This window comes from Bufo bufo, chromosome 6 (genome assembly GCF_905171765.1).
Source record: "Bufo bufo chromosome 6, aBufBuf1.1, whole genome shotgun sequence".
In the NCBI taxonomy this organism is placed as follows: domain Eukaryota; kingdom Metazoa; phylum Chordata; class Amphibia; order Anura; family Bufonidae; genus Bufo; species Bufo bufo.
The window spans coordinates 424,877,842-424,901,444 of NC_053394.1; the positions used below are offsets into that span (position 1 = coordinate 424,877,842).

General features: G+C 47.3%; 1 protein-coding gene across 2 annotated transcripts in view; it reads right to left on the reverse strand.

The window, feature by feature from the left end:
- PIK3R5 (phosphoinositide-3-kinase regulatory subunit 5) overlaps positions 1–23,603 on the reverse strand; it is a 117,534-nt gene that overhangs the window by 15,360 nt on the left and 78,571 nt on the right. For both annotated transcript variants that reach the window (XM_040437493.1, XM_040437492.1), the window contains exons 14-15: positions 20,731–20,824; positions 3,363–3,439 (exon numbers count right to left, since the gene is read on the reverse strand). In XM_040437493.1, the coding sequence (XP_040293427.1) occupies positions 3,363–3,439; positions 20,731–20,824 (171 nt within the window). The remainder of the gene's footprint in view (positions 1–3,362; positions 3,440–20,730; positions 20,825–23,603) is intronic.

Here is a 23,603-nt window from a genome sequence, read left to right on the forward strand (position 1 = left end):
GTCCTAGTTCCTGCAGCCTATCAGAGGCCGGTGTCATCATTATCAAGCTGCATAGAGCTCAGGGCGCAGGCTAGAAGAGGTCTGTCTTGCACTGCATTGCTGACCTTCAGTGTGGAGGTAAGTATTTGAGTTTATTATTAATATTTGGCAGCATGGTGTTGGGCTACAATGGGATGGGGGTAATTATTTTGTAATTGGAGACAGCCCTATAGGGACATTGCGGCTGTAAAAAGGAGCATTTTTGTACTGGCACACATTATAAGGGGGCCACTATGAGGACATTCGTTCTACTGGGGGTACTAAAATGGGGTCGTTTTTGTACTGACACACGTTATAAGGTAGCATTTTTTGTACTGGCACATAAGGGGACATTTTTTGTACTTAGAGCACATTGTAATCATAATGGGTCATTTTTTGTACTGGCACACATTATAGGGGGAATTATTGCTACTGAGGGCAGTATGGGGGGCATTATTACTTCTGGGGCAAAATGAGGGACATTATTACTTTTGGGTGCACTGTTATCACATGGGGCACTCTGGTAGAGAATTTTTACTATTGTTGGGACTTTTGGGAGGACTGTTACATTTAAAAAGCACCCTGGCACAGTATCAGCTTAGCACAATTATTTTTGTAGGACACTATGTTTATGGCACTATAAGGCCTCATGCACACGACCGTTGTGTGCATCCGTGGCCGTTGTGCCGTTTTCCGTTTTTTTTCGCGGACCCATTGACTTTCAATGGGTCCGTGGAAAAATCGGAGATGCACCGTTTTGCAGCCGCATCCGTGATCCGTGTTTCCTGTCCGACAAAAAAATATGACCTGTCCTATTTTTTTGACGGACAACGGTTCACGGACCCATTCAAGTCAATGGGTCCGTGAAAAAACATGGATGCACACAAGATTGGTATCCGCGTCCGTGGCCGTAGGCTACTTTCACACAGACGGATCCGCAGATCCGTCTGTATAAAAGCTTTTTCAGAGCTGAGTTTTCACTTCGTGAAAACTCAGATCCGACAGTATATTCTAACACAGAGGCGTTCCCATAGTGATGGGGACGCTTCTAGTTAGAATATACTTTGAACTGTGTTCATGATTGCCGCCTGCTGCCTGGCAGCACCCGATCTCTTACAGGGGGCTGTGATCCGCACAATTAACCCCTTAGGTGCTGCACCTGAGGGGTTAATTGTGCATATCATAGCACCCTGTAAGAGATCATGTGCTGCCAGGCAGGAGGGGGCACACCCCCCTCCCTCCCCAGTTTTAAATTCATTGGTGGCCAGTGGGCCCCCCCTCCCTCCCTTGTATTTAACACATTGGTGGCCAGTGCGGCAGGCCCCCCTCCCTCCCTCCCCTGTAGTTAACACATTGGTGGCCAGTGCGGCCGGCCCCCCTCCCTCCCCTATAGTTAACACTTTGGTGGCCAGTGCGGCCGGCCCCCCCTCCCTCCCCTGTAGTACTGTAGATTCATTGGTTGCCAGTGGGCCCCCCCCCTCCCTTCCCCTCCTAATTAAAATCTCCCCCCCTATCATTGGTGGCAGCGGAGAGTACCGATCGGAGTTCCCAGTTTAATCGCTGGGGCTCCGATCAGTAACCATGGCAACCATGATGCTACGGCAGTCCTAGTTGCCATGGTTACTTAGCAATTTTTAGAAGCATTATACTTACCTGCAAGCTGCAATGTCTGTGACCGGCCGGGCGCTCCTCCTACTGGTAAGTGACAGGTCTGTGCTATAAGCAATGCGCCGCACAGACCTTTCACTTACCAGTAGGAGGAGCGCCCGGCCGGTCACAGACATCGCAGCTCGCAGGTAAGTATAATGCTTCTAAAAATTGCTAAGTAACCATGGCAACCAGGACTGCAGTAGCGTCCTGGTTGCCATGGTTACCGATCGGAGCCCCAGCGATTAAACTGGGACTCCGATCGGTACTCTCCGCTGCCACCAATGATAGGGGGGGAGATTTTAATTAGGAGGGGGAGGGAGGGGGGCCCACTGGCCACCAATGAATCTACAGTACTACAGGGGAGGGAGGGGGGGCCGGCCGCACTGGCCACCAATGTGTTAACTACAGGGGAGGGAGGGGGGCCGGCCGCACTGGCCACCAATGTGTTAACTACAGGGGAGGGAGGGGGGGCCGGCCGCACTGGCCACCAATGTGTTAACTACAGGGGAGGGAGGGGGGGCCGGCCGCACTGGCCACCAATGTGTTAACTACAGGGGAGGGAGGGGGGGCCCGCCGCACTGGCCACCAATGTGTTAACTACAGGGGAGGGAGGGGGGGCCGGCCGCACTGGCCACCAATGAGTTAAATACAAGGGGGGGAGGGGGGACCTGCCCCCTGCTGCCTGGCAGCACCTGCCAAGCAGCAGGGGGCAGTCATGTACACAGTTCTTTTAGTATATTCTAACCTGAAGCGTCCCCATCACCATGGGAACGCCTCTGTGTTAGAATATACTGTCGGATCTGAGTTTCACGATCTAACTCAAATCCGATGGTATATTCTAACATAGAGGCGTTCCCATGGTGATGGGGACGCTTCAAGTTAAAATATACCATCGGATTGGAGAAAACTCCGATCCGATGGTATAAAAGGGACTCCTGACTTTACATTGAAAGTCAATGGGGGACGGATCCGTTTGCAATTGCACCATATTGTGTCAACGTCAAACGGATCCGTCCCCATTGACTTGCATTGTAATTCAGGACGGATCCGTTTCATGTCCGTGGATCCTCCAAAAATCAAGGAATACCCACGGACGAAAAAACGGTCACGGATCACGGACCTATGGACCCCGTTTTTGCGGACCTTAAAAAAAAACGGTCGTGTGCATGAGGCCTAAGTTTAAGGGACACTATTTTCTGGGCACAGTTATTTTTAGGGCACTGTGTGCCAATAAAGGGGAACTATCTGTGTGGTAATAGTATTTTCAGGGGGATTATCTGTTTCTGCAGTATAGTATTATAGGTGGCAGGATAGGGTGTCCAGAAGGTGGGGGGAGGATGGAAAAGTAGTTCTCAAACTCGGCAGAGACAAAAGATGGCTGAAAGAAATAATCATGGTGGTCTGGTCTGAATGGAGAAGATAAAGAAAGAACGTCTACACCAGCGGAGACTTTACTGGATGTAAGTGGTATGTGGGGCTGTATTAATCCTGTATGTTTTGTAGCTCTATATGTAATGTTTTCCAAGTATGTATTTAAAAGTAGGGCACAAAGGGAATGGGTTAGGTTAAGAAATTGGCTTTTGGGGGGCGGGGGGTTGCACTGTTTCAGTTTTTGCCTCAGGCAGCAGAAAGGCTAGGTGCACCCCTGGTCCTCACTATTTTAGTGGAACTTTTTACATTGATTTTAAACATACCTTGCTGTAAACTATTTGTAGTGTAAAGGGGATTGCCTCTCGATCTCCATCAATCCCAAGCCTCTTGCAGCCAGGGCCTAAGAGAAGAAAGCACCATTAGGCACCATGTTTAGGCGAATCAGTCATGTATTGTATACTATTTGGCAGACCACACCCACATGGCTGAACCTGCGGTGGAAAGCATACTTACCTGCTCCCTGCTGCTAAGTTTCATCTCCTTTGTACCCTCGCCACCACTGCGTTGCTTTGGTCCCCACCTCTCAACATCACGTTTGATATGGGTCACATGGCTGCTGCAGCCAACAACTGGCTGCAGCAGTGACATGCCCTCCATGTGTCAAGTGCCCCAGGGATGTAATACATGGAGGAAATGTCATTGCAGAGACCCAAGCAATGCAGTGGCGGCCGGGGGGTGAAGGAGCTGTAACACACCACTGAGATCAGGTAAGTATGCTTTCCTTCACAGGTCTATCAGATTTAACACATAAAATATATATATACTGTGGGGAGTTGCTCTGGTAGACAGGATTAGTTGTTTTATTCACACTTTAGGCAAGTGACAAAACAAGCAATCGTATTCAAACAAAAAGCCACCTTGCGGTGTTGGTGGTAATTCACACCATGCGGCAATTCTGCCTCAAAGAGTCTTTGCGGATAGCAGCACCAACCTGTTTTCACACCAAACAGATAGCAAGCCTTCATCCAGACACAAGACTCCCAGATCCCAACACAGAGACATGGCTTCTGAGCCCAGCTGCCTATTTAAGGACAGCCAGGTGCTGCCAAAACCCGAACCGGCAGTTAAAATCAGCCCAGCAGCACATGCTTGGAGGAAAATACCTGTTTTCCTAGACCAAACCTCTCACTGTGTCACATACCCCCCCTTTTCCCTTTGTTCAACCCTGAGGGGGTGAACACACGCCAGACTGTGTACCCGGGCGAGGGCATCCGCGTTTCCCTGTAACCGGCCTGCTTGTGTTCCATCGAATACGTAACGTTTTGTACGAAGAGAAACCATCGGGTGACCCGGGCATTTCTGTCCTTGGCCTGGCTTATCCACTTGAGAGGGGAGTGGTCAGTCACCAGGCGGAATTTTCTCCCCAATAAATAGCGGAGAGATTCTAGTGCCCACTTGATAGCCAGGCACTCTCTCTCTACTATAATATACCGGGTCTCGGCTGGGGTGATCTTAAGGCTGATGAAGACAACGGGATGCTCCTCCCCGTTGACTTCCTGAGACAGTACAGCACCGAGGCCTACTTCGGAGGCATCGGTCTGTACTACAAACTCCCTTTTGAAGTCGGGTGTTACCAAAACCGGGGACCCGCACAGGGGCGACTTCAAAGCGGAGAAAGCCTCTTCCGCCCGATCATCCCAGTGAACCATCATTGACTTGTGTCCCTTCAAGAGTCCTGTCAAGGGCGCGGCTAGAGTAGCAAAGTGGGAAACAAACCTCATGTAATAGCCCACCATTCCCAGGAATGACTTTATTTGCCTAGTGGTGAAAGGTCGGGGCCAATTCCGTATCGCCTCTATTTTGTTCACTTGAGGTTTGATGACTCTGCGCCCAATGACATACCCCAGGTACTTAGTCTCTTCTAACCCTATCGCACATTTTTTGGGATTAGCGGTTAGGCCAGCTTTACGAAGGGAGTCCAGTACAGCCTGCACTTTGTGTAAGTGACTTTCCCAGTCTGTACTGTGGATGACAATATCGTCCAGGTAAGCCGAAGCGTACCAACGATGTGGACGAAGCACAATGTCCATTAGTTGCTGAAAAGTGGCGGGGGCGCCATGCAGACCAAAGGGTAAGACCTTATATTGATACAGCCCCTCAGGCGTGATGAAGGCAGTTTTCTTTTTGGCAGCCTCCGTTAAGGGCACCTGCCAGTACCCTTTCGTGAGTTCCAAAACAGAAAAATACTGGGCTTGTCCTAACCTCTCGATGAGCGCATCCACCCGGGGCATGGGATACGCATCGAATTTGAAAACCTTGTTACGTTTTCGAAAGTCGTTACAAAACCGCAATGTCCCGTCCTGCTTGGGTATCAATACAATATGACTGGCCCACTCACTTTTTGACGACCAATGACATCTAGCTGCAACATTAGCTGCACCTACTCCGATATGGCTTGTCGCCGAGCCTCTGGCACCCGATATGTTTTTAATTGGACTTTTGCCTGAGGCTCAGTGACAATGTCATGCTGGATTATGGAAGTGCGTCCAGGGAGGTCCGAGAACTCATCTGTGTTCCAACTAACAAACTCCCTGGCCTCCTGAGTCTGTTTAGAGGAAAGGCTGTCAGCAATTTTTACTGTGGCAGCCGCCTCTCTTGCATCAGAGTGGCCGGTACCTCTTCTCCTAGAAAACCCGATCATGGGCTGTCTTCTGTACAGGTTTCCCTATCTTTCCACGGTTTGAGTAAATTTACATGGTAAACCTGCTCCGTTTTTCGCCGCCCTGGCTGCTGTACCTTGTAGTTTACATCTCCAGTTTTATCGAGTACCTCGTAGGGCCCCTGCCACCTAGCCAGGAACTTACTGTCCACGGTCAGCACCAGAACCAAAACCAGATCACCCGGGTTAAAGATCCAGACCCGAGCATGCCGATTATGGACCCAACTCTGGGCTCGCTGAGCTGCCTCCATATGCTCTCTAACAAGAGGCAACACTGTCTCTATCCTATCTTGCATCTGGGTAACGCACTCAAGGACACTTTTATGTGGAGTGGGTTATTGTTCCCACGCCTATTTGGCTATGTCCAAGAGACCAGAGGGTGTCTGCCATATAGCTGTAGCAGTTCGAAGGGCGAGAACCCAGTAGAAGCCTGGGGTACCTCTCGCACTGCGAACATGAGGTAGGGCAGGAGGTCCCAGTCCTTCCCATCTTTAGACACTACCTTTTTCAACATATTTTTTTTTTTTATGTTTGGTTAAACCGTTCTACTAGACTGTCCGTTTGCAGATGGTAAATGGACGTCCATAGTTGTTTTATGTGCAGCAACTTACAGAGTTCCCTCATCACCTTGGACATAAAAGGGGCCCCTTGGTCAGTTAGAACCTCTTTAAAGGGCTTCTGTCAGCCCACTAAACCGTTTTTTTCTTTTTTGTTTAATAATAATCCCTACACTGCGATCTCTGCATACATAAGTAAAATAATAATTTTCGTTCAGTAGAATTTGATAAAACGCTATTTTTATAATATGTAAATTACCTTGCTACCAGCAAGTAGGGCGGCTACTTGCTGGAAGCAGCTGCATCCTCCGATCCTAATGACGCCCCCTCCGCATTGTGATTGACAGGGCCAGGGAACGGAATTGTTCTCTGCTGGCCCTGCCTGTTTTCATTCAATATCTGGCGCCTGCGCCGCGGCCGTACCTATCTTCAATCTGCGCAGGCGCACTGAGAGGCGGCCACTCACTCGGCCGCTCGCTCCTCAATGCGCCTGCGCCGGGTGTAGATGTGACGTCATCGGCGCAGGCGCATTGAGGATGGAGCGGCCGAGTGAGTGGCCGCCTCTCAGTGCGCCTGCGCAGATTGAAGTAGCAAGGTAATTTACATATTATAAAAATAGCGTTTTATCAAATTCTACTGAACGAAAATTATTATTTTACTTATGTATGCAGAGATCGCAGTGTAGGGATTATTATTAAACAAAAAAAAAAACGGTTTAGTGGGGTGACAGAAGCCCTTTAACCCCTTAAGGACACAGCCTTTTTACACCTTAGGACCAGGCCATTTTTTGAAAATCTGACCAGAGTCCCTTTAAGTGCTGATAACTTTAAAACGCTTTGACTTATCCAGGCCGTTCTGAGATTGTTTTTTCGTCACATATTGTACTTCATGACACTGGTAAAATGGAGTCAAAAAAATAATTTTTTTTGCACCAAAAAATACCTAATTTAACTAAAATTTGGAAAAATTTGCAAATTTCAAAGTTTCAGTTTCTCTACTTCTGTAATACATAGTAATACCCCCAAAAATTGTGATGACTTTACATTCCCCATATGTCTACTTCATGTTTGAATTGTTTTGGGAATGATATTTTATTTTTTGGGGATGTTATAAGGCTTAGAAGTTTAGAAGCAAATCTTGAAATTTTTCAGAAATTTACAAAAACTCAATTTTTAGGGACCAGTTCAGGTCTCAAGTCACTTTGCGAGGCTTACATTATAGAAACCACCCAAAAATGACCCCATCTAAGAAACTACACCCCTCAAGGTATTCAAAACTGATTTTGCATACGTTGTTAACCCTTTAGGTGTTGCACAAGAGTTATTGGCAAATGGGGAGGAAATTTGAGAATTTTATTTTTTTGTCTAATTTTTCATTTTAACCCATTTTTTCCACTAACAAACCAAGGGTTAACAGCCAAACAAGACTGTATCTTTATTGCCCTGACTCTGCCGTTTACAGAAACACCCAATATGTGGCCGTAAACTACTGTACGGCCACACAGCGGGGCGTAGAGGGAAAGGTGCGCCGTTTGGTTTTTGGGAGGCTGATTTTTATGGACTGGTTTATTTACACCATGTCCCATTTGAAGCCCCCTGATGCACCCCTAGAGGAGAAACTCCCTAAAAGTGACCCCATCTAAGAAACTACACCCCTCAAGGTATTCAAAACTGATTTTACATACGTCGTTAACCCTTTAGGTGTTGCACAAGAGTTATTGGCAAATGGTGATGAAATTTGAGAATTTCATTTTTTTGCCTAATTTTCCATTTTAACCCATTTTTTCCACTAACAAAGCAAGGGTTAACAGCCAAACAAGACTGTATCTTTATTGCCCTGACTCTGCTGTTTACAGAAACACCCCATATGTGGCCGTAAACTACTGTACGGCCACACAGCAGGGCGTAGAGTGAAAGGTGCGCCGTTTGGTTTTTGGAGGGCTGATTTTGCTGGACTGTTTTTTTGGCACCATGTCCCATTTGAAGCCCCCCTGATGCACCCCTGGAGTAGAAACTCCATAAAAGTGACCCCATCTAAGAAACTACACCCCTCAAGGTATTCAAAACTGATTTTACAAACTTTGTTAACCCTTTAGGTGTTGCACAAGATTTAATGGAAAATAGAGATACAATTTCAAAATTTCACTTTTTTGGCAGATTTTCCATTTTAATTTTTTTTTCCAGTTACAAAGCAAGGGTTAACAGCCAAACAAAACTCATTATTTATGGCCCTAATTCTGTAGTTTACAGAAACACCCCATATGTGGTCGTAAACCGCTGTACGGGCACACGGCAGGGCGCAGAAGGAAAGGAACACCATATGGTTTTTGGAAGGCAAAAACCATAATGGAAAATAGAGATACAATTTCAAAATTTCACTTTTTTGGCAGATTTTCCATTTTAATTTTTTTTTCCAGTTACAAAGCAAGGGTTAACAGCCAAACAAAACTCATTATTTATGGCCCTAATTCTGTAGTTTACAGAAACACCCCATATGTGGTCGTAAACCGCTGTACGGGCACACGGCAGGGCGCAGAAGGAAAGGAACACCATATGGTTTTTGGAAGGCAGTAGTTTACAGAAACACCCCATATGTGGTCGTAAACCGCTGTACGGGCACACGGCAGGGCGCAGAAGGAAAGGAACACCATATGTTTTTTGGAAGGCAGGTTTTGCTGGACTGTTTTTTTTTTACACCATGTCCCATTTGAAGCCCCCCTGATGCACCCCTAGAGTAGAAACTCCAAAAAAGTGACCCCATTTTAGAAACTACGGGATAGGGTGGCAGTTTTGTTGGTACTAGTTTAGGGTACATATGATTTTTGGTTGCTCTATATTACACTTTTTGTGCGGCAAGGTAACAAGAAATAGCCTTTTTGGCACCGTTTTTTTTTTTGTTATTTACAACATTCATCTGACAGGTTAGATCATGTGGTAATTTTATAGAGCAGGTTGTCACGGACGCGACGATACCTAATATGTATACAATTTTTTTTATTTATGTAAGTTTTACACAATGATTTCATTTTTAAAACCCAAAAAATGTTTTAGTGTCTCCATAGTCTAAGAGCCATAGTTTTTTCAGTTTTTGGGCGATTATCTTAAGTAGGGTCTCATTTTTTGCGGGATGAGATGACGGTTTGATTGGCATCTATTTTGGGGTGCATATGACTTTTTGATTGCTTGCTATTACACTTTTTGTGACGTAAGATGACAAAAAATGGCTTTTTTTACACCGTTTTTATTTTTATTTTTTTACGGTGGTCATCTGAGGGGTTAGATCATGTGATATTTTTATAGAGCCGGGCGATACGGACGCGGCGATACCTAATATGTATACTCTTTTTTTATTTATGTAAGTTTTACACAATGATTTCATTTTTGAAACAAAAAAAATCATGTTTTAGTGTCTCCATAGTCTAAGAGCCATAGTTTTTTCAGTTTTTGGGCGATTATCTTGGGTAGGGTATGATTTTTGCGGGATGAGATGACGGTTTGATTGTTACAATTTTGGCGTACATGCGACTTTTTTGATCACTTTTATTACCTTTTTTGGGAAGTAAGGTGGGCAAAATTTCAATTTCATCATAGTTTTTTATTTTTTATTTTTTATTTTTATGGTGTTCACCGTTCGGGTAAAGTAACATGACCGTTTTATAGATCAGGTCGTTACGGACGCGGCGATACCAAACATGTGTAGGGAATTTAATTTTTTTCATTTTTTATCAGTGATAAATGTGTTTTTTGATTTTTACTTTTTTTTCACTTTTATTCACTTTTTTTGACCCAGACCCACTTGGTTCTTGAAGATCCAGTGGGTCTGATGTCTGTATAATACAGTACAGAACAATATATATTGTACTGCACTGTATTTTACTTACACTGAACAGATCTATGCCTTTCAGCACAGATCTGTTCAGCACCATGGACAGCAGGACGCCTGAGAGGCGTCCTGTTGCCATGGGAACCTTCCCCGTCTGCTCAGAACTTCGCAGACGGGGAAGGGTAAGGAGGGGATCTCTCGGGGGGCTGTCTGGGGGCTCTCTCCCTCTCCATCGGGGGGCTGCAAAGGCACAGCAGCCCCCCGATGGGAGAGGGAGGGAGCTCCCTGCGCTGTTAACCTTTTCCATACCACGGTCCGTACGGACCGCTGTATGGAAAGGGTTAAACGGCTGACATCGCATCGCAGATGTCAGCCGTTTATACCAGGGTGCCAGCAATGTGCTGGCACCCTGGTATACCCACTGAACACCAATGAATTTAAAGGGGGGGCGGGCGGGGGATCGCGATCCCGCCTGCCGCACCGCCCGCCTCCCGCACCGCCCGCAACCCTCCCCCTGCACCTCCCGCCACCATAAAAATCATTCGGGGGTGCAGGGGGGGGGTGAATAAAACTTTTTTTAGGCATATAAAGTTTCTGATCCCCGCGGTCAGGGACCGCGGGGACCAGAAACTGCAGAAATCGCAGCAAACCGCAGGTCTGAATTGACCTGCGGTTTGCCGCGATTGCCGACATGGGGGGGTCACGGGACCCCCCCGCGCATTTAGCCTAGGTGCCTGCTCAATGATTTGAGCAGGCACCGGGTTCCGATCACTGCCAGCCGCACGGCAGTGATCGAAAATACACAGGGCGTACATGTACGCCCTGTGTCCTTAAGTACCAGGGCACAAGGGCGTACCTGTACGCCCTATGTCCTTAAGAGGTTAAGTAGTCCTACTCGGGAAAACATCTCCATTAACTCCTTAGCTATGCGTTTGGCCAAGGTATGTCGCAGTGGCACCGTCTCCGAGTACTGAGTGGCGTAGTCTAGAATGACTAAGATGTGTTAATGCCCTCTGACGGACTTCGGTACTGGGCCTTTGAGGTCCATAGCTATTCGGTCAAACGGTACTTCGATAATCGGGAGAGGTACTAGGGGACTACGGAAATGTGGCTGGGGGCTAGTTATCTGGCAGGTCGGGCAAGACTTACAAAACTCTTCCACTTCTTTGAATATGCTTGGCCAGTAAAACCACTGTAGCCCTGCAGCCCCAGGTGACCCCCGAGAATGTGTTGGTGGGCTTGATCTAACATAAGCTCGCGATAAGCCTTGGGTCCACCAACTGTTCCATTTGCTCACCCCGTAGTTGGTTTACCCGATACAACATATAACCACAAAACGGGGAAACACTGACTCTGCCACAGGATGTTGTGGCACCATCTACTTAGAACACATTTTCCCAGGTAGGGGATAGGGTTAGGTGCTGACGTTAGGCGTTACCAAAATTATCCCCGGAGACATTGAGGTCTGCCAATTCAGGACCCAGCGCGAAGTCCTCCACGTCTCCCACCATCACAATGAGCAGGGTTGTCTCCCCCTCTTCCACCGAAGTGGCGGTCACCCCTACCGCTGGCCCTTCGGTCTCAGGTTCCCAGGGTTCTGGTCTTCCCCCTGAGCTGGGCCACTCTGCTAGGGTTAACCCTGTGTCATGGGTATCAGTCACTCTCATAGCAGGCCACAGTGTCGGGAAACCCGGGCAGTCTCTCCCTATTATGAGTTCATTATGTAGATTTGTGGCGACAGCCACCTCATGGGTCCATCTACCGGCCACCGTGGTTAGAGACACCAGCGCTGTGGGGTAGTCTTTTTAAGTCTCCGTGGATGCACATCACCCCGACTTTCCGGCCAGTATACTCAGGGGACCGCACCAGGGTAGCCCTTACTAGGGTCACCAGACTCCCTGAGTTCAGCAGAGCCTCCGCCGGAGTGTCTCCCACTTTCACCTGGCACAAGTGATCTAGAGACTCTGGGGTACCTGTTGCACACAGCCTCCTGGCATATAGCGACTGACGGTAGCCATAGTTAGTGTCCATGGGCTCAACCCGCCAGCCAGGCTCCTGACACCGCCAGCAGACTATCGGAGCCAGGTCCACCGTGGGTACATCCCGGGCGGGTATTATCGTCTTAAATCTCCGGGCCTGGGTTGGAGATTATTGGGGTTAGCCGATCCCCCTCCTGACAGAACCTTCCTTTCGATTCCTGGTAGCTTCATAGTGTTCCACCAGGTCCACCATCTCAAGGGCATTGCCAGGAGACACCTGACCGATCCAGTGCTGGAGAGGGTATGGCAAAGCCCTCCAGAACATATCGGCTAATAGTCTATCCAGCATGGCCGGGGGACTCAGCACATCAAGCTGTAGTCACTTTTGCAAGAGGTGGAATAAGTTATAATGCTGGGTCCTCGCAGGCTCAGCTGGCTTAAACCCCCACTGATGTACCCGCTGGGCCCAGACCAAGACATTCACCCCCAGTCTTGCCAAAATCTAACCCTTTACTTTTTGGTAGTCGGCTGCTTGATCGTCCGGCAAGTCGAAATACACCCGCTGGGAATCGGATGCCAGGAATGGAGCAACGACCTCAGCCCACTGGTCACGGGGTAGCTTTTCCCTGATGGCCACTTTCTCGTACATCGCCAGGTAGGTTTCGATGTCGTCTGCGGGGGTCATCTTAGGAATCGCGGCACGGACTGCTTTCCAGGCATCGTGGGTGCTCGAGGTTGCTCCTGCTGTCTGCAAAGCCATCACGTGTTGTAGCAGCAACTGTTTAGTCTCCTGCTGCTGCTTGATTAGCCTCGCGTTGCTGCAGGTTTGTCTCTCGCTACTGCAGAATAGCCTCCATTGTGTCGTGGGGCACTGGTTGTAATACAGCTGGTTTAATGTACGACATACAACCGTGCCTGAAAAATGCAGAAACCCAAAATATCGGCGTCCACACCAGCCTCACTGCTTTTGCCCGCATCCTCCACCAGTTGTGGGGACTCACTCTGGTAGACAGGATTAGCGGACGCAGTATAGAGGCAACAACAAGTTCTTTGGATCAAACAGTTCAGTGTTTTATTCACACTTTAGGCAAGTGAGAAAACAAGCAGTCATATTCAAACAAAATGCCACCTTGCGGTGTTGGTGGTAATTCACACCATGCAGAAATTCTGCCTCAAAGAGTCCTTGCTGATAGCAGCACCAACCTGTTTTCACACCAAACAGGCAGCAAGCCTTCATCCAGACACAAGTCTTCCAGATCCAAACACAGAGACATGGCTTCTGAGCCCAGCTGCCTATTTAAGGACAGCCAGGTGCTGCCAAAACCCGGACCGGCATTTAAAATCCGGTCCAGTATTTGACCTCACCTGGTTGTAAATCCTCAGCGGACCGCTGTATGGAAAGGGTTAAACGGCTGACATCGCATCGCAGATGTCAGCCGTTTATACCAGGGTGCCAGCAATGTGCTGGCACCCTGGTATACCCACTGAACACCAATGAATTTAAAGGGGGGGCGGGCGGGGGATCGCGATCCCGCCTGCCGCACCGCCCGCCTCCCGCACCGCCCGCAACCCTCCCCCTGCACCTCCCGCCACCATAAAAATCATTCGGGGGTGCAGGGGGGGGTGAATAAAACTTTTTTTAGGCATATAAAGTTTCTGATCCCCGCGGTCAGGGACCGCGGGGACCAGAAACTGCAGAAATCGCAGCAAACCGCAGGTCTGAATTGACCTGCGGTTTGCCGCGATTGCCGACATGGGGGGGTCACGGGACCCCCCCGCGCATTTAGCCTAGGTGCCTGCTCAATGATTTGAGCAGGCACCGGGTTCCGATCACTGCCAGCCGCACGGCAGTGATCGAAAATACACAGGGCGTACATGTACGCCCTGTGTCCTTAAGTACCAGGGCACAAGGGCGTACCTGTACGCCCTATGTCCTTAAGAGGTTAAGTAGTCCTACTCGGGAAAACATCTCCATTAACTCCTTAGCTATGCGTTTGGCCAAGGTATGTCGCAGTGGCACCGTCTCCGAGTACTGAGTGGCGTAGTCTAGAATGACTAAGATGTGTTAATGCCCTCTGACGGACTTCGGTACTGGGCCTTTGAGGTCCATAGCTATTCGGTCAAACGGTACTTCGATAATCGGGAGAGGTACTAGGGGACTACGGAAATGTGGCTGGGGGCTAGTTATCTGGCAGGTCGGGCAAGACTTACAAAACTCTTCCACTTCTTTGAATATGCTTGGCCAGTAAAACCACTGTAGCCCTGCAGCCCCAGGTGACCCCCGAGAATGTGTTGGTGGGCTTGATCTAACATAAGCTCGCGATAAGCCTTGGGTCCACCAACTGTTCCATTTGCTCACCCCGTAGTTGGTTTACCCGATACAACATATAACCACAAAACGGGGAAACACTGACTCTGCCACAGGATGTTGTGGCACCATCTACTTAGAACACATTTTCCCAGGTAGGGGATAGGGTTAGGTGCTGACGTTAGGCGTTACCAAAATTATCCCCGGAGACATTGAGGTCTGCCAATTCAGGACCCAGCGCGAAGTCCTCCACGTCTCCCACCATCACAATGAGCAGGGTTGTCTCCCCCTCTTCCACCGAAGTGGCGGTCACCCCTACCGCTGGCCCTTCGGTCTCAGGTTCCCAGGGTTCTGGTCTTCCCCCTGAGCTGGGCCACTCTGCTAGGGTTAACCCTGTGTCATGGGTATCAGTCACTCTCATAGCAGGCCACAGTGTCGGGAAACCCGGGCAGTCTCTCCCTATTATGAGTTCATTATGTAGATTTGTGGCGACAGCCACCTCATGGGTCCATCTACCGGCCACCGTGGTTAGAGACACCAGCGCTGTGGGGTAGTCTTTTTAAGTCTCCGTGGATGCACATCACCCCGACTTTCCGGCCAGTATACTCAGGGGACCGCACCAGGGTAGCCCTTACTAGGGTCACCAGACTCCCTGAGTTCAGCAGAGCCTCCGCCGGAGTGTCTCCCACTTTCACCTGGCACAAGTGATCTAGAGACTCTGGGGTACCTGTTGCACACAGCCTCCTGGCATATAGCGACTGACGGTAGCCATAGTTAGTGTCCATGGGCTCAACCCGCCAGCCAGGCTCCTGACACCGCCAGCAGACTATCGGAGCCAGGTCCACCGTGGGTACATCCCGGGCGGGTATTATCGTCTTAAATCTCCGGGCCTGGGTTGGAGATTATTGGGGTTAGCCGATCCCCCTCCTGACAGAACCTTCCTTTCGATTCCTGGTAGCTTCATAGTGTTCCACCAGGTCCACCATCTCAAGGGCATTGCCAGGAGACACCTGACCGATCCAGTGCTGGAGAGGGTATGGCAAAGCCCTCCAGAACATATCGGCTAATAGTCTATCCAGCATGGCCGGGGGACTCAGCACATCAAGCTGTAGTCACTTTTGCAAGAGGTGGAATAAGTTATAATGCTGGGTCCTCGCAGGCTCAGCTGGCTTAAACCCCCACTGATGTACCCGCTGGGCCCAGACCAAGACATTCACCCCCAGTCTTGCCAAAATCTAACCCTTTACTTTTTGGTAGTCGGCTGCTTGATCGTCCGGCAAGTCGAAATACACCCGCTGGGAATCGGATGCCAGGAATGGAGCAACGACCTCAGCCCACTGGTCACGGGGTAGCTTTTCCCTGATGGCCACTTTCTCGTACATCGCCAGGTAGGTTTCGATGTCGTCTGCGGGGGTCATCTTAGGAATCGCGGCACGGACTGCTTTCCAGGCATCGTGGGTGCTCGAGGTTGCTCCTGCTGTCTGCAAAGCCATCACGTGTTGTAGCAGCAACTGTTTAGTCTCCTGCTGCTGCTTGATTAGCCTCGCGTTGCTGCAGGTTTGTCTCTCGCTACTGCAGAATAGCCTCCATTGTGTCGTGGGGCACTGGTTGTAATACAGCTGGTTTAATGTACGACATACAACCGTGCCTGAAAAATGCAGAAACCCAAAATATCGGTGTCCACACCAGCCTCACTGCTTTTGCCCGCATCCTCCACCAGTTGTGGGGACTCACTCTGGTAGACAGGATTAGCGGACGCAGTATAGAGGCAACAACAAGTTCTTTGGATCAAACAGTTCAGTGTTTTATTCACACTTTAGGCAAGTGAGAAAACAAGCAGTCATATTCAAACAAAATGCCACCTTGCGGTGTTGGTGGTAATTCACACCATGCAGAAATTCTGCCTCAAAGAGTCCTTGCTGATAGCAGCACCAACCTGTTTTCACACCAAACAGGCAGCAAGCCTTCATCCAGACACAAGTCTTCCAGATCCAAACACAGAGACATGGCTTCTGAGCCCAGCTGCCTATTTAAGGACAGCCAGGTGCTGCCAAAACCCGGACCGGCATTTAAAATCCGGTCCAGTATTTGACCTCACCTGGTTGTAAATCAGCCCAGCAGCACATGCTGGGAGGAAAATACCTGTTTTCCCAGACCAAACCTCTCACTGTGTCACAATACATACATTTACACAGTATATATACACTGACGAGCAAAAGGGTAACAATGTTAGAATTTTTGTCTTTCAGGCTCCATATCTCACCATCCACTACAGCCTCCAATGTGAGACTTCCAACATTTTATAGACAATCACCTTGGCTATCTCATACATACATTGGATACATAGCATATGATTAGTTCTGCTGATTCTTCTCATGTAACTGCATTGTTACTGTTTTGCTCCTGGTGGTGGAACAATCTTTTTCTTCTTCTTTACTACACATTACAACCTTTTCTCACATTCCCTAATAGTTTAGTTTGTTATTAGGTGCATTCCCAAGTGAAAGGTCACTGGTTCGAATCCAGGATCCGCCATGACGATGGTTTCCCAAGAAAAGAGAAACCGCATCATCTAGCTCGATTGCGGTATTTCGGCCAAGACAATTGCCAGACTGCATCATGTGAGCGCCATGACAGGTGGAAGAATACGAATTGAAGTCCATCCATCCATTCCAAAGCCCATAGGTGGATGTCCAGGCAAAATATCGGAGTCAACAAGTCTGCTAATCACAAGGTCTATCAGTTCTGGCACGACAAACACGGCAGTGGAGGCGGCTCGTACGCTTCGTAATAGTGAGATCACAGATCTCCATGCAAGCACCATGCGACGCACATTACACAAGTCTGGAATGGTGGCTTGTAAAAAGGTGAATAAGCCTCGACACCAATATTGTTATAAGAAGCGTCGGCTCGAGTTTGCAAAAAATGTGTGATTTGGAGCAATGAGATGAAACGGGTGATTTGGAGCAATGAGACGAAAGTCAATAGACTGGGCTCTGATGGGTTCAAAAAGGTCTGGAAGAAACAAGGGAAAAGGGGGCTAATGGATTGAGAAATTGAAGGAACTGTCAAGTTCAGTGGAGGAAGCCTGAGGATATGGGGTTGTTTCACAGCCAAAGGTGTTGGATATCTGACCAGGATCGATGGTGGTCTCAGTGCTGAGCTATATGTGAATATCCTACATGACGAGTACTATGGGTATGAAAAGGACAACATAGTATTCCAGCAGGATGATGACCCAAAGCATACAGTATGTGGAGATTGGCAAATAAATGTTTCAATGACAATGAAGTAGAGGTGCTGAATTGGCCCCCACAGTCCCCAGACCCCAACCCAATCGAACACATGTGGGTAGAGTTGAAGAAAAAGCTGTATTCGTACCCAAGTGAGTCGACCAGTATGCACCAACATTGGAAACGTGTAGAAGAGACCTGGGAACAGATTTCAGTCGAGAAATGCTTGAATCTGAATGTGAGCTTGCCCAATGAGATTCAGGCAGTTACATGACAAGAATCTGCATAACTAATCATATGCTAAATAGTCGTAAGTCCAATTTATGTATGAGATGATTGTGTATAAAATGATGTGAGTCTCACGTTCGAAGCTGTAGTGGATGCTGAGATATGGAGCCTGAAAGTCAAAAGTATATACAGTACAGACCAAAAGTTTGGACACACCTTCTCATTCAAAGAGTTTTCTTTATTTTCATGACTATGAAGGCATCAAAACTATGAATTAAAACATGTGGAATTATATACATAACAAACAAGTGTGAAACAACTGAAAATATGTCATATTCTAGGTTCTTCAAAGTAGCCACCTTTTGCTTTGATTACTGCTTTGCACACTCTTGGCATTCTCTTGATGAGCTTCAAGAGGTAGTCCCCTGAAATGGTCTTCCAACAGTCTTGAAGGAGTTCCCAGAGATGCTTAGCACTTGTTGGCCCTTTTGCCTTCACTCTGCGGTCCAGCTCACCCCAAACCATCCCGATTGGGTTTAGGTCCGGTGACTGTGGAGGCCAGGTCATCTGGCACAGCACCCCATCACTCTCCTTCATGGTCAAATAGCCCTTACTTTCAAAGTTTTCCCAATTTTTCGGCTGACTGACTGACCTTCATTTCTTAAAGTAATGATGGCCACTCGTTTTTCTTTACTTAGCTGCTTTTTTCTTGCCATAATACAAATTCTAACAGTCTATTCAGTAGGACTATCAGCTGTGTATCCACCTGACTTCTCCTCAACGCAACTGATGGTCCCAACCCCATTTAGAAGGCAAGAAATCCCACTTATTAAACCTGACAGGGCACACCTGTGAAGTGAAAACCATTTCAGGGGACTACCTCTTGAAGCTCATCAAGAGAATGCCAAGAGTGTGCAAAGCAGTAATCAAAGCAAAAGGTGGCTACTTTGAAGAACCTAGAATATGACATATGTTCAATTGTTTCACACTTGTTTGTTATGTATATAATTCCACATGTGTTAATTCATAGTTTTGATGCCTTCAGTGTGAATCTACAATTTTCATAGTCATGAAAATAAAGAAAACTCTTTGAATGACAAGGTGTGTGCAAACTTTTGGTCTGTACTGTATATATATATATATACACAGTGGATATAAAAAGTCTACACACCCCTGTTAAAATGTCAGGTTTCTGTGCTGTAAAAAAATGAGACAAAGATAAATCATTTCAGACCTTTTTCCACCTTTAATGTGACCTGTAAACTGTACAACTCAATTGAAAAACAAACTGAAATCTTTTAGGTGGAGGGAAGAAAAAATAAAATAAAAAAATAATGTGGTTGCATAAGTGTGCACACCCTCTTATAACTGGGGATGTAGCTGTGTTCAAAATTAAGCAATCACATTCACAATCCTGTTAAATAGGAGTCGGCATACACCTGCCATCATTTAAAGTGCCTCTGATTAACCCCAAATAAAGTTCAGCTGCTCTAGTTGGTCTTTCCTGTAATGTTCTTAGTCGCATCCCACAGCAGAAGCCATGGTCCACAGAGAGCTTCCAAAGCATCAAAGGGATCTCATTGTTAAAAGGTATCAGTCCGGAGAAGGGTACAAAAGAATTTCCAAGGCATTAGATCTACCATGGAACACAGTGAAGACCGTCATCATCAAGTGGAGAAAATATGGCACAACAGTGACATTACCAAGAACTGGACGTCCCTCCAAAATTGATGAAAAGACGAGAAGAAAACTGGTCTGGGAGGCTACCAAGAGGCCTACAGCAACATTAAAGGAGCTGCAGGAATATCTGGCAACTACTGGCTGTGTGGTACATGTGACAACAATCTCCCGTATTCTTCATATGTCTGGGCTATGGGATAGAGTGGCAAGACGAAAGCCTTTTCTTACAAAGAAAAACATCCAAGCCAGGCAACATTTTGCAAAAACACATCTAAAGTTTCCCAAAAGCATGTGGGAAAAGGTGTTATGGTCTGATGAAACCAAGGTTGAACTTTTTGGCCATAAATCCAAAAGATATGTTTGGCGCAAAAACAACACTGCACATCACCAAAAGAACACTATACCCACAGTGAAGCATGGTGGTGGCAGCATCATGCCAAGGGGCTGTTTTTCTTCAGCTGGAACTGGGGCCTTAGTTAAGCTAGAGGGAATTATGAACAGTTCCAAATACCAGTCAATATTGGCACAAAACCTTCAGGCTTCTGCTAGAAAGCTGAACATGAAGAGGAACTTAATCTTTCAGCATAACAACGACCCAAAGCATACATCCAAATCAACAAAGGAATGGCTTCACCAGAAGAAGATTATAGTTTTGGAATGGCCCAGCCAGAGCCCAGACCTGAATCTGATTGAAAATCTGTGGGGTGATCTGAAGAGGGCTGTGCCCAGGAGATGCCCTCGCAATCTGACAGATTTGGAGTGTTTGTGCAAAGAAGAAGAGTGGGCAAATCTTGCCAAGTCAAAATGTGCCATGCTGATAGACTCATACCCCAAAAGACTGAGTGCTGTAATAAAATCAAAAGGTGATTCAACAAAGTATTAGTTTAAGGGTGTGCACACTTATGCAACCATATTATTTTATTTTTATATTTTTTCTTCCATCTACCTAAAAGATTTTAGTTTGTTTTCCAATTGAGTTGTACAGTTTATAGGTCACATTAAAGGCGGAAAAAGTTCTGAAATGATTTATCTTTGTCTCATTTTTTGACATCACAGAAACCTGACATTTTAACAGGGGTGTGTAGACCTTTTATATCCACTGTATATATGTATATTGAACAACTTTCTCAACTATTTGGATATTATCTCTCACAGCAGTCCTTACCTGAAGCCTTTATGGCTCTTAATGCTGCAGAGTGTCCCATTTCTAGTGATTGGATAAAAACCTCTGTCTGTTTCCTTCCACCGTCAAATGTGATCTACAGACGAAAGAAAGCAGTACATAAACAGCAGCCTTTAAGGGGATTACATTTTTCCAGTAATTGGTACTGGATATTACCTTTTATTTTCTAAGTAACTTTCAACCAATAGGTGGACATTAAGTGTAAATGAATGGAGCTTCTGTTGTGTGCTGGTCATGTATGTTTCCCCATAACAGCACTCCATATGGTCATACGGGGTATTGCAAGTAAAACTTACTAGTTGGAATTCAAAAGCATGATTAGGACTAGAGATGAGCGAATCGAAGTTGACGAAGTGGAATTCGATCCAAATTTCAGGAAAAATTTGATTTGCACCGAATCCGAATTTCCTCACGCTTCGGGGTAATGAATCACATTTTTTCCTAAAATGGCTGCTGCACGTGTGAGGACATAGAGCAAGGAACTTTGCTAACGAGGGATCACCCACAATGCCATGCAAGCAGCCAATCAGCAGCCAGCCAGCCCAGTGATGTCACAGCCCTATAAATAGCCTCAGCCATCTTGGATTCAGCCATACTTAGTGCAGGGAGAGACATCAGCAGTCGCTATGGACAGTGGTAGAAAAGACTTTAAAACTTTTATTTTGCTGTATAGAGGTTCAGGAAAAGGATAGGAAGGAATCATTCGACTGTACTGAAGCAGAACAGGGTTCAGTAGGGGAGATAACAGCCTGGGTAATAGGAACAATCCTATTACACCTTGCTGCACAGACTGGGGATCCAAATTGCCATTATACAGATCTGTAATTCCAGCAAACCGTTCTTGTTATTGCTGTTATTGCAAGTGCTGTTTGATACAGCCATTAACAGGGTTTATTACAAGGAAATATTTCTACGTCTTATTTGCCCTGGTGCGGTGCAGTTATATGTTCTAAAGCATTTTTTGGCTTGTATTAGTGGGGGGAAAAAAGGGCTTATTAGCTGTTGTGTGGAAGACCCCACCGGGTACCACTCATCTCCACTACAGTGAGAAAACTGCAGCCGTTTTTTGGCGTGTATTAGTGACAAAAAAATATAAATTATTTGCCGTTCTGCGGTGCAGTTATATGTTCTAAAGCACTTTTTTGCGTGTACTAGTGGCACAAAAAAAAGTATTTGCCGTTGTGTGGTGAAGTGAGAAAATTACAGCCCTTTTTGGCGTGTATTAGTGGCAAAAAAAAATATATTATTTGCTGTTCAGCGGTGCAGTTATATGTTCTAAAGCCTTCTTTGGCGTGTATTAGTGGAAAAAAAGGGCTTATTAGTCGTTGTGTAGTGAAGTGAGAAATTGTTTTTGGGGTGTTTTAATTTCCTTTTTATTTATTTATTTGATCTAACAGTATGTCAGACAGAGAAGTGCCAGGCCCTGCACAGGGGAGTGACACAGGCCTAAATGTTTCTGGTGCAAGCACAGGTCGCAGCAGAGTAAGGGGGCGTGGCAGCAGGAGTCGTAGCGAGAGGCCTGAGCTCCTAGTGTCATCTAGCGGTCGTGTCTTGACCATCAACCCAGGGATTCCTGAATGGTTGACTCGGTCATCCACTTCGTCCCAAGTGACCTCAGACACCCCCAGCCAAGAGTCGGTGGATTCATCAGACACAACCCTTAGTTGGCATGGCTCGGGAGCAGGCCCTGTGCCCTCACCTGTCCTCAACCTGCCTCTGTCCTTTTCTGTTTCCTATTATATGCTGTGGGCTCAGCTCCACTATACAGTGAGGACGAGCTACTAGAGGACAGTCAGCAGCTACTGGCCAGCCAAGATGTAGAGGGACATCCGCCCATCCTCCGGTAGGCGGGCAAGTAGTGATAAGGAGAGTGGCATGGGGCTGTTGTTGCGAGCAGTCGTTGAGTTGAGGAGGACATCAGTGAAGTGCAGACAGTACTCGATGATGATGATATGGCTGATCGCACTTGGGAGTAGGGTTGCACCGGTTATCAAAATATCAATACCAAATCGATACTTTTGTAGCGGTATCGATTCGATACCGGGATCTGCCTTTTACCGATACTAGGCTGTGCTACTGCACAGTCTAGTATCGCAGAACATGGAGCGCACTGCTCTCAGCGCGCTCCATGTTCCCTCAGCAGCACAGGGGAGAAGAAAGCAGTCCCTCCCTCCCCCCTGTGCTGCTGCTGCCGCCAATGAGGAGAGAGAGGGGCGGAGGATGGGAGGAACTGTGACCACTGTTCCACCAATGATAATTAACGTTTAATACAGACACAGGAGGCGGGTGCCGGCGGCAGAAACACATAGCCGGCACCCGGCCGCTATGACAGGGAGTTGCGATCAGCGGCAGTTAACTCCTCAGCACCTGAGGGGTTAACCTCCTGCTGATCGCAGCTACCTGTTTTAGAGGCCGGGTGTCGGCTATGTGATTCTGCCGCTGGCACCCGCCTCCTGTATCTGTATTAGAGGTCAATTATCATTGGCGGTGCCCCACCCCCAACCACAGTATTAGTCATTGGTGGCACAGTGCACCCCCCACCCCCAACCTCCCCAGTATTAAAATCATTGGTGGCAGTGGCCACAGGGTCCCCTCCGCCCTCTTCATTAGTGGTACAGTGATCGGCTCCCTAGCAGTTTAATCCTGGGGCTCCGATAGGTTAAAATGGCAGCCAGGATACTACTGAAGCCTTGGCCTCCATGGTAAGCTCCCTGCTACTGTGAGCACAGGCCAGCAGGGAGAGTGTGAAGTCCTATTGACCCTCTTAGAGCTCTATTAGGGTGAATAGGACAAGGGATTAAAAGATTCCAGGTTCTAGCCCCTAAGGCGGAAAATATTTATTAAATAAAAAAATA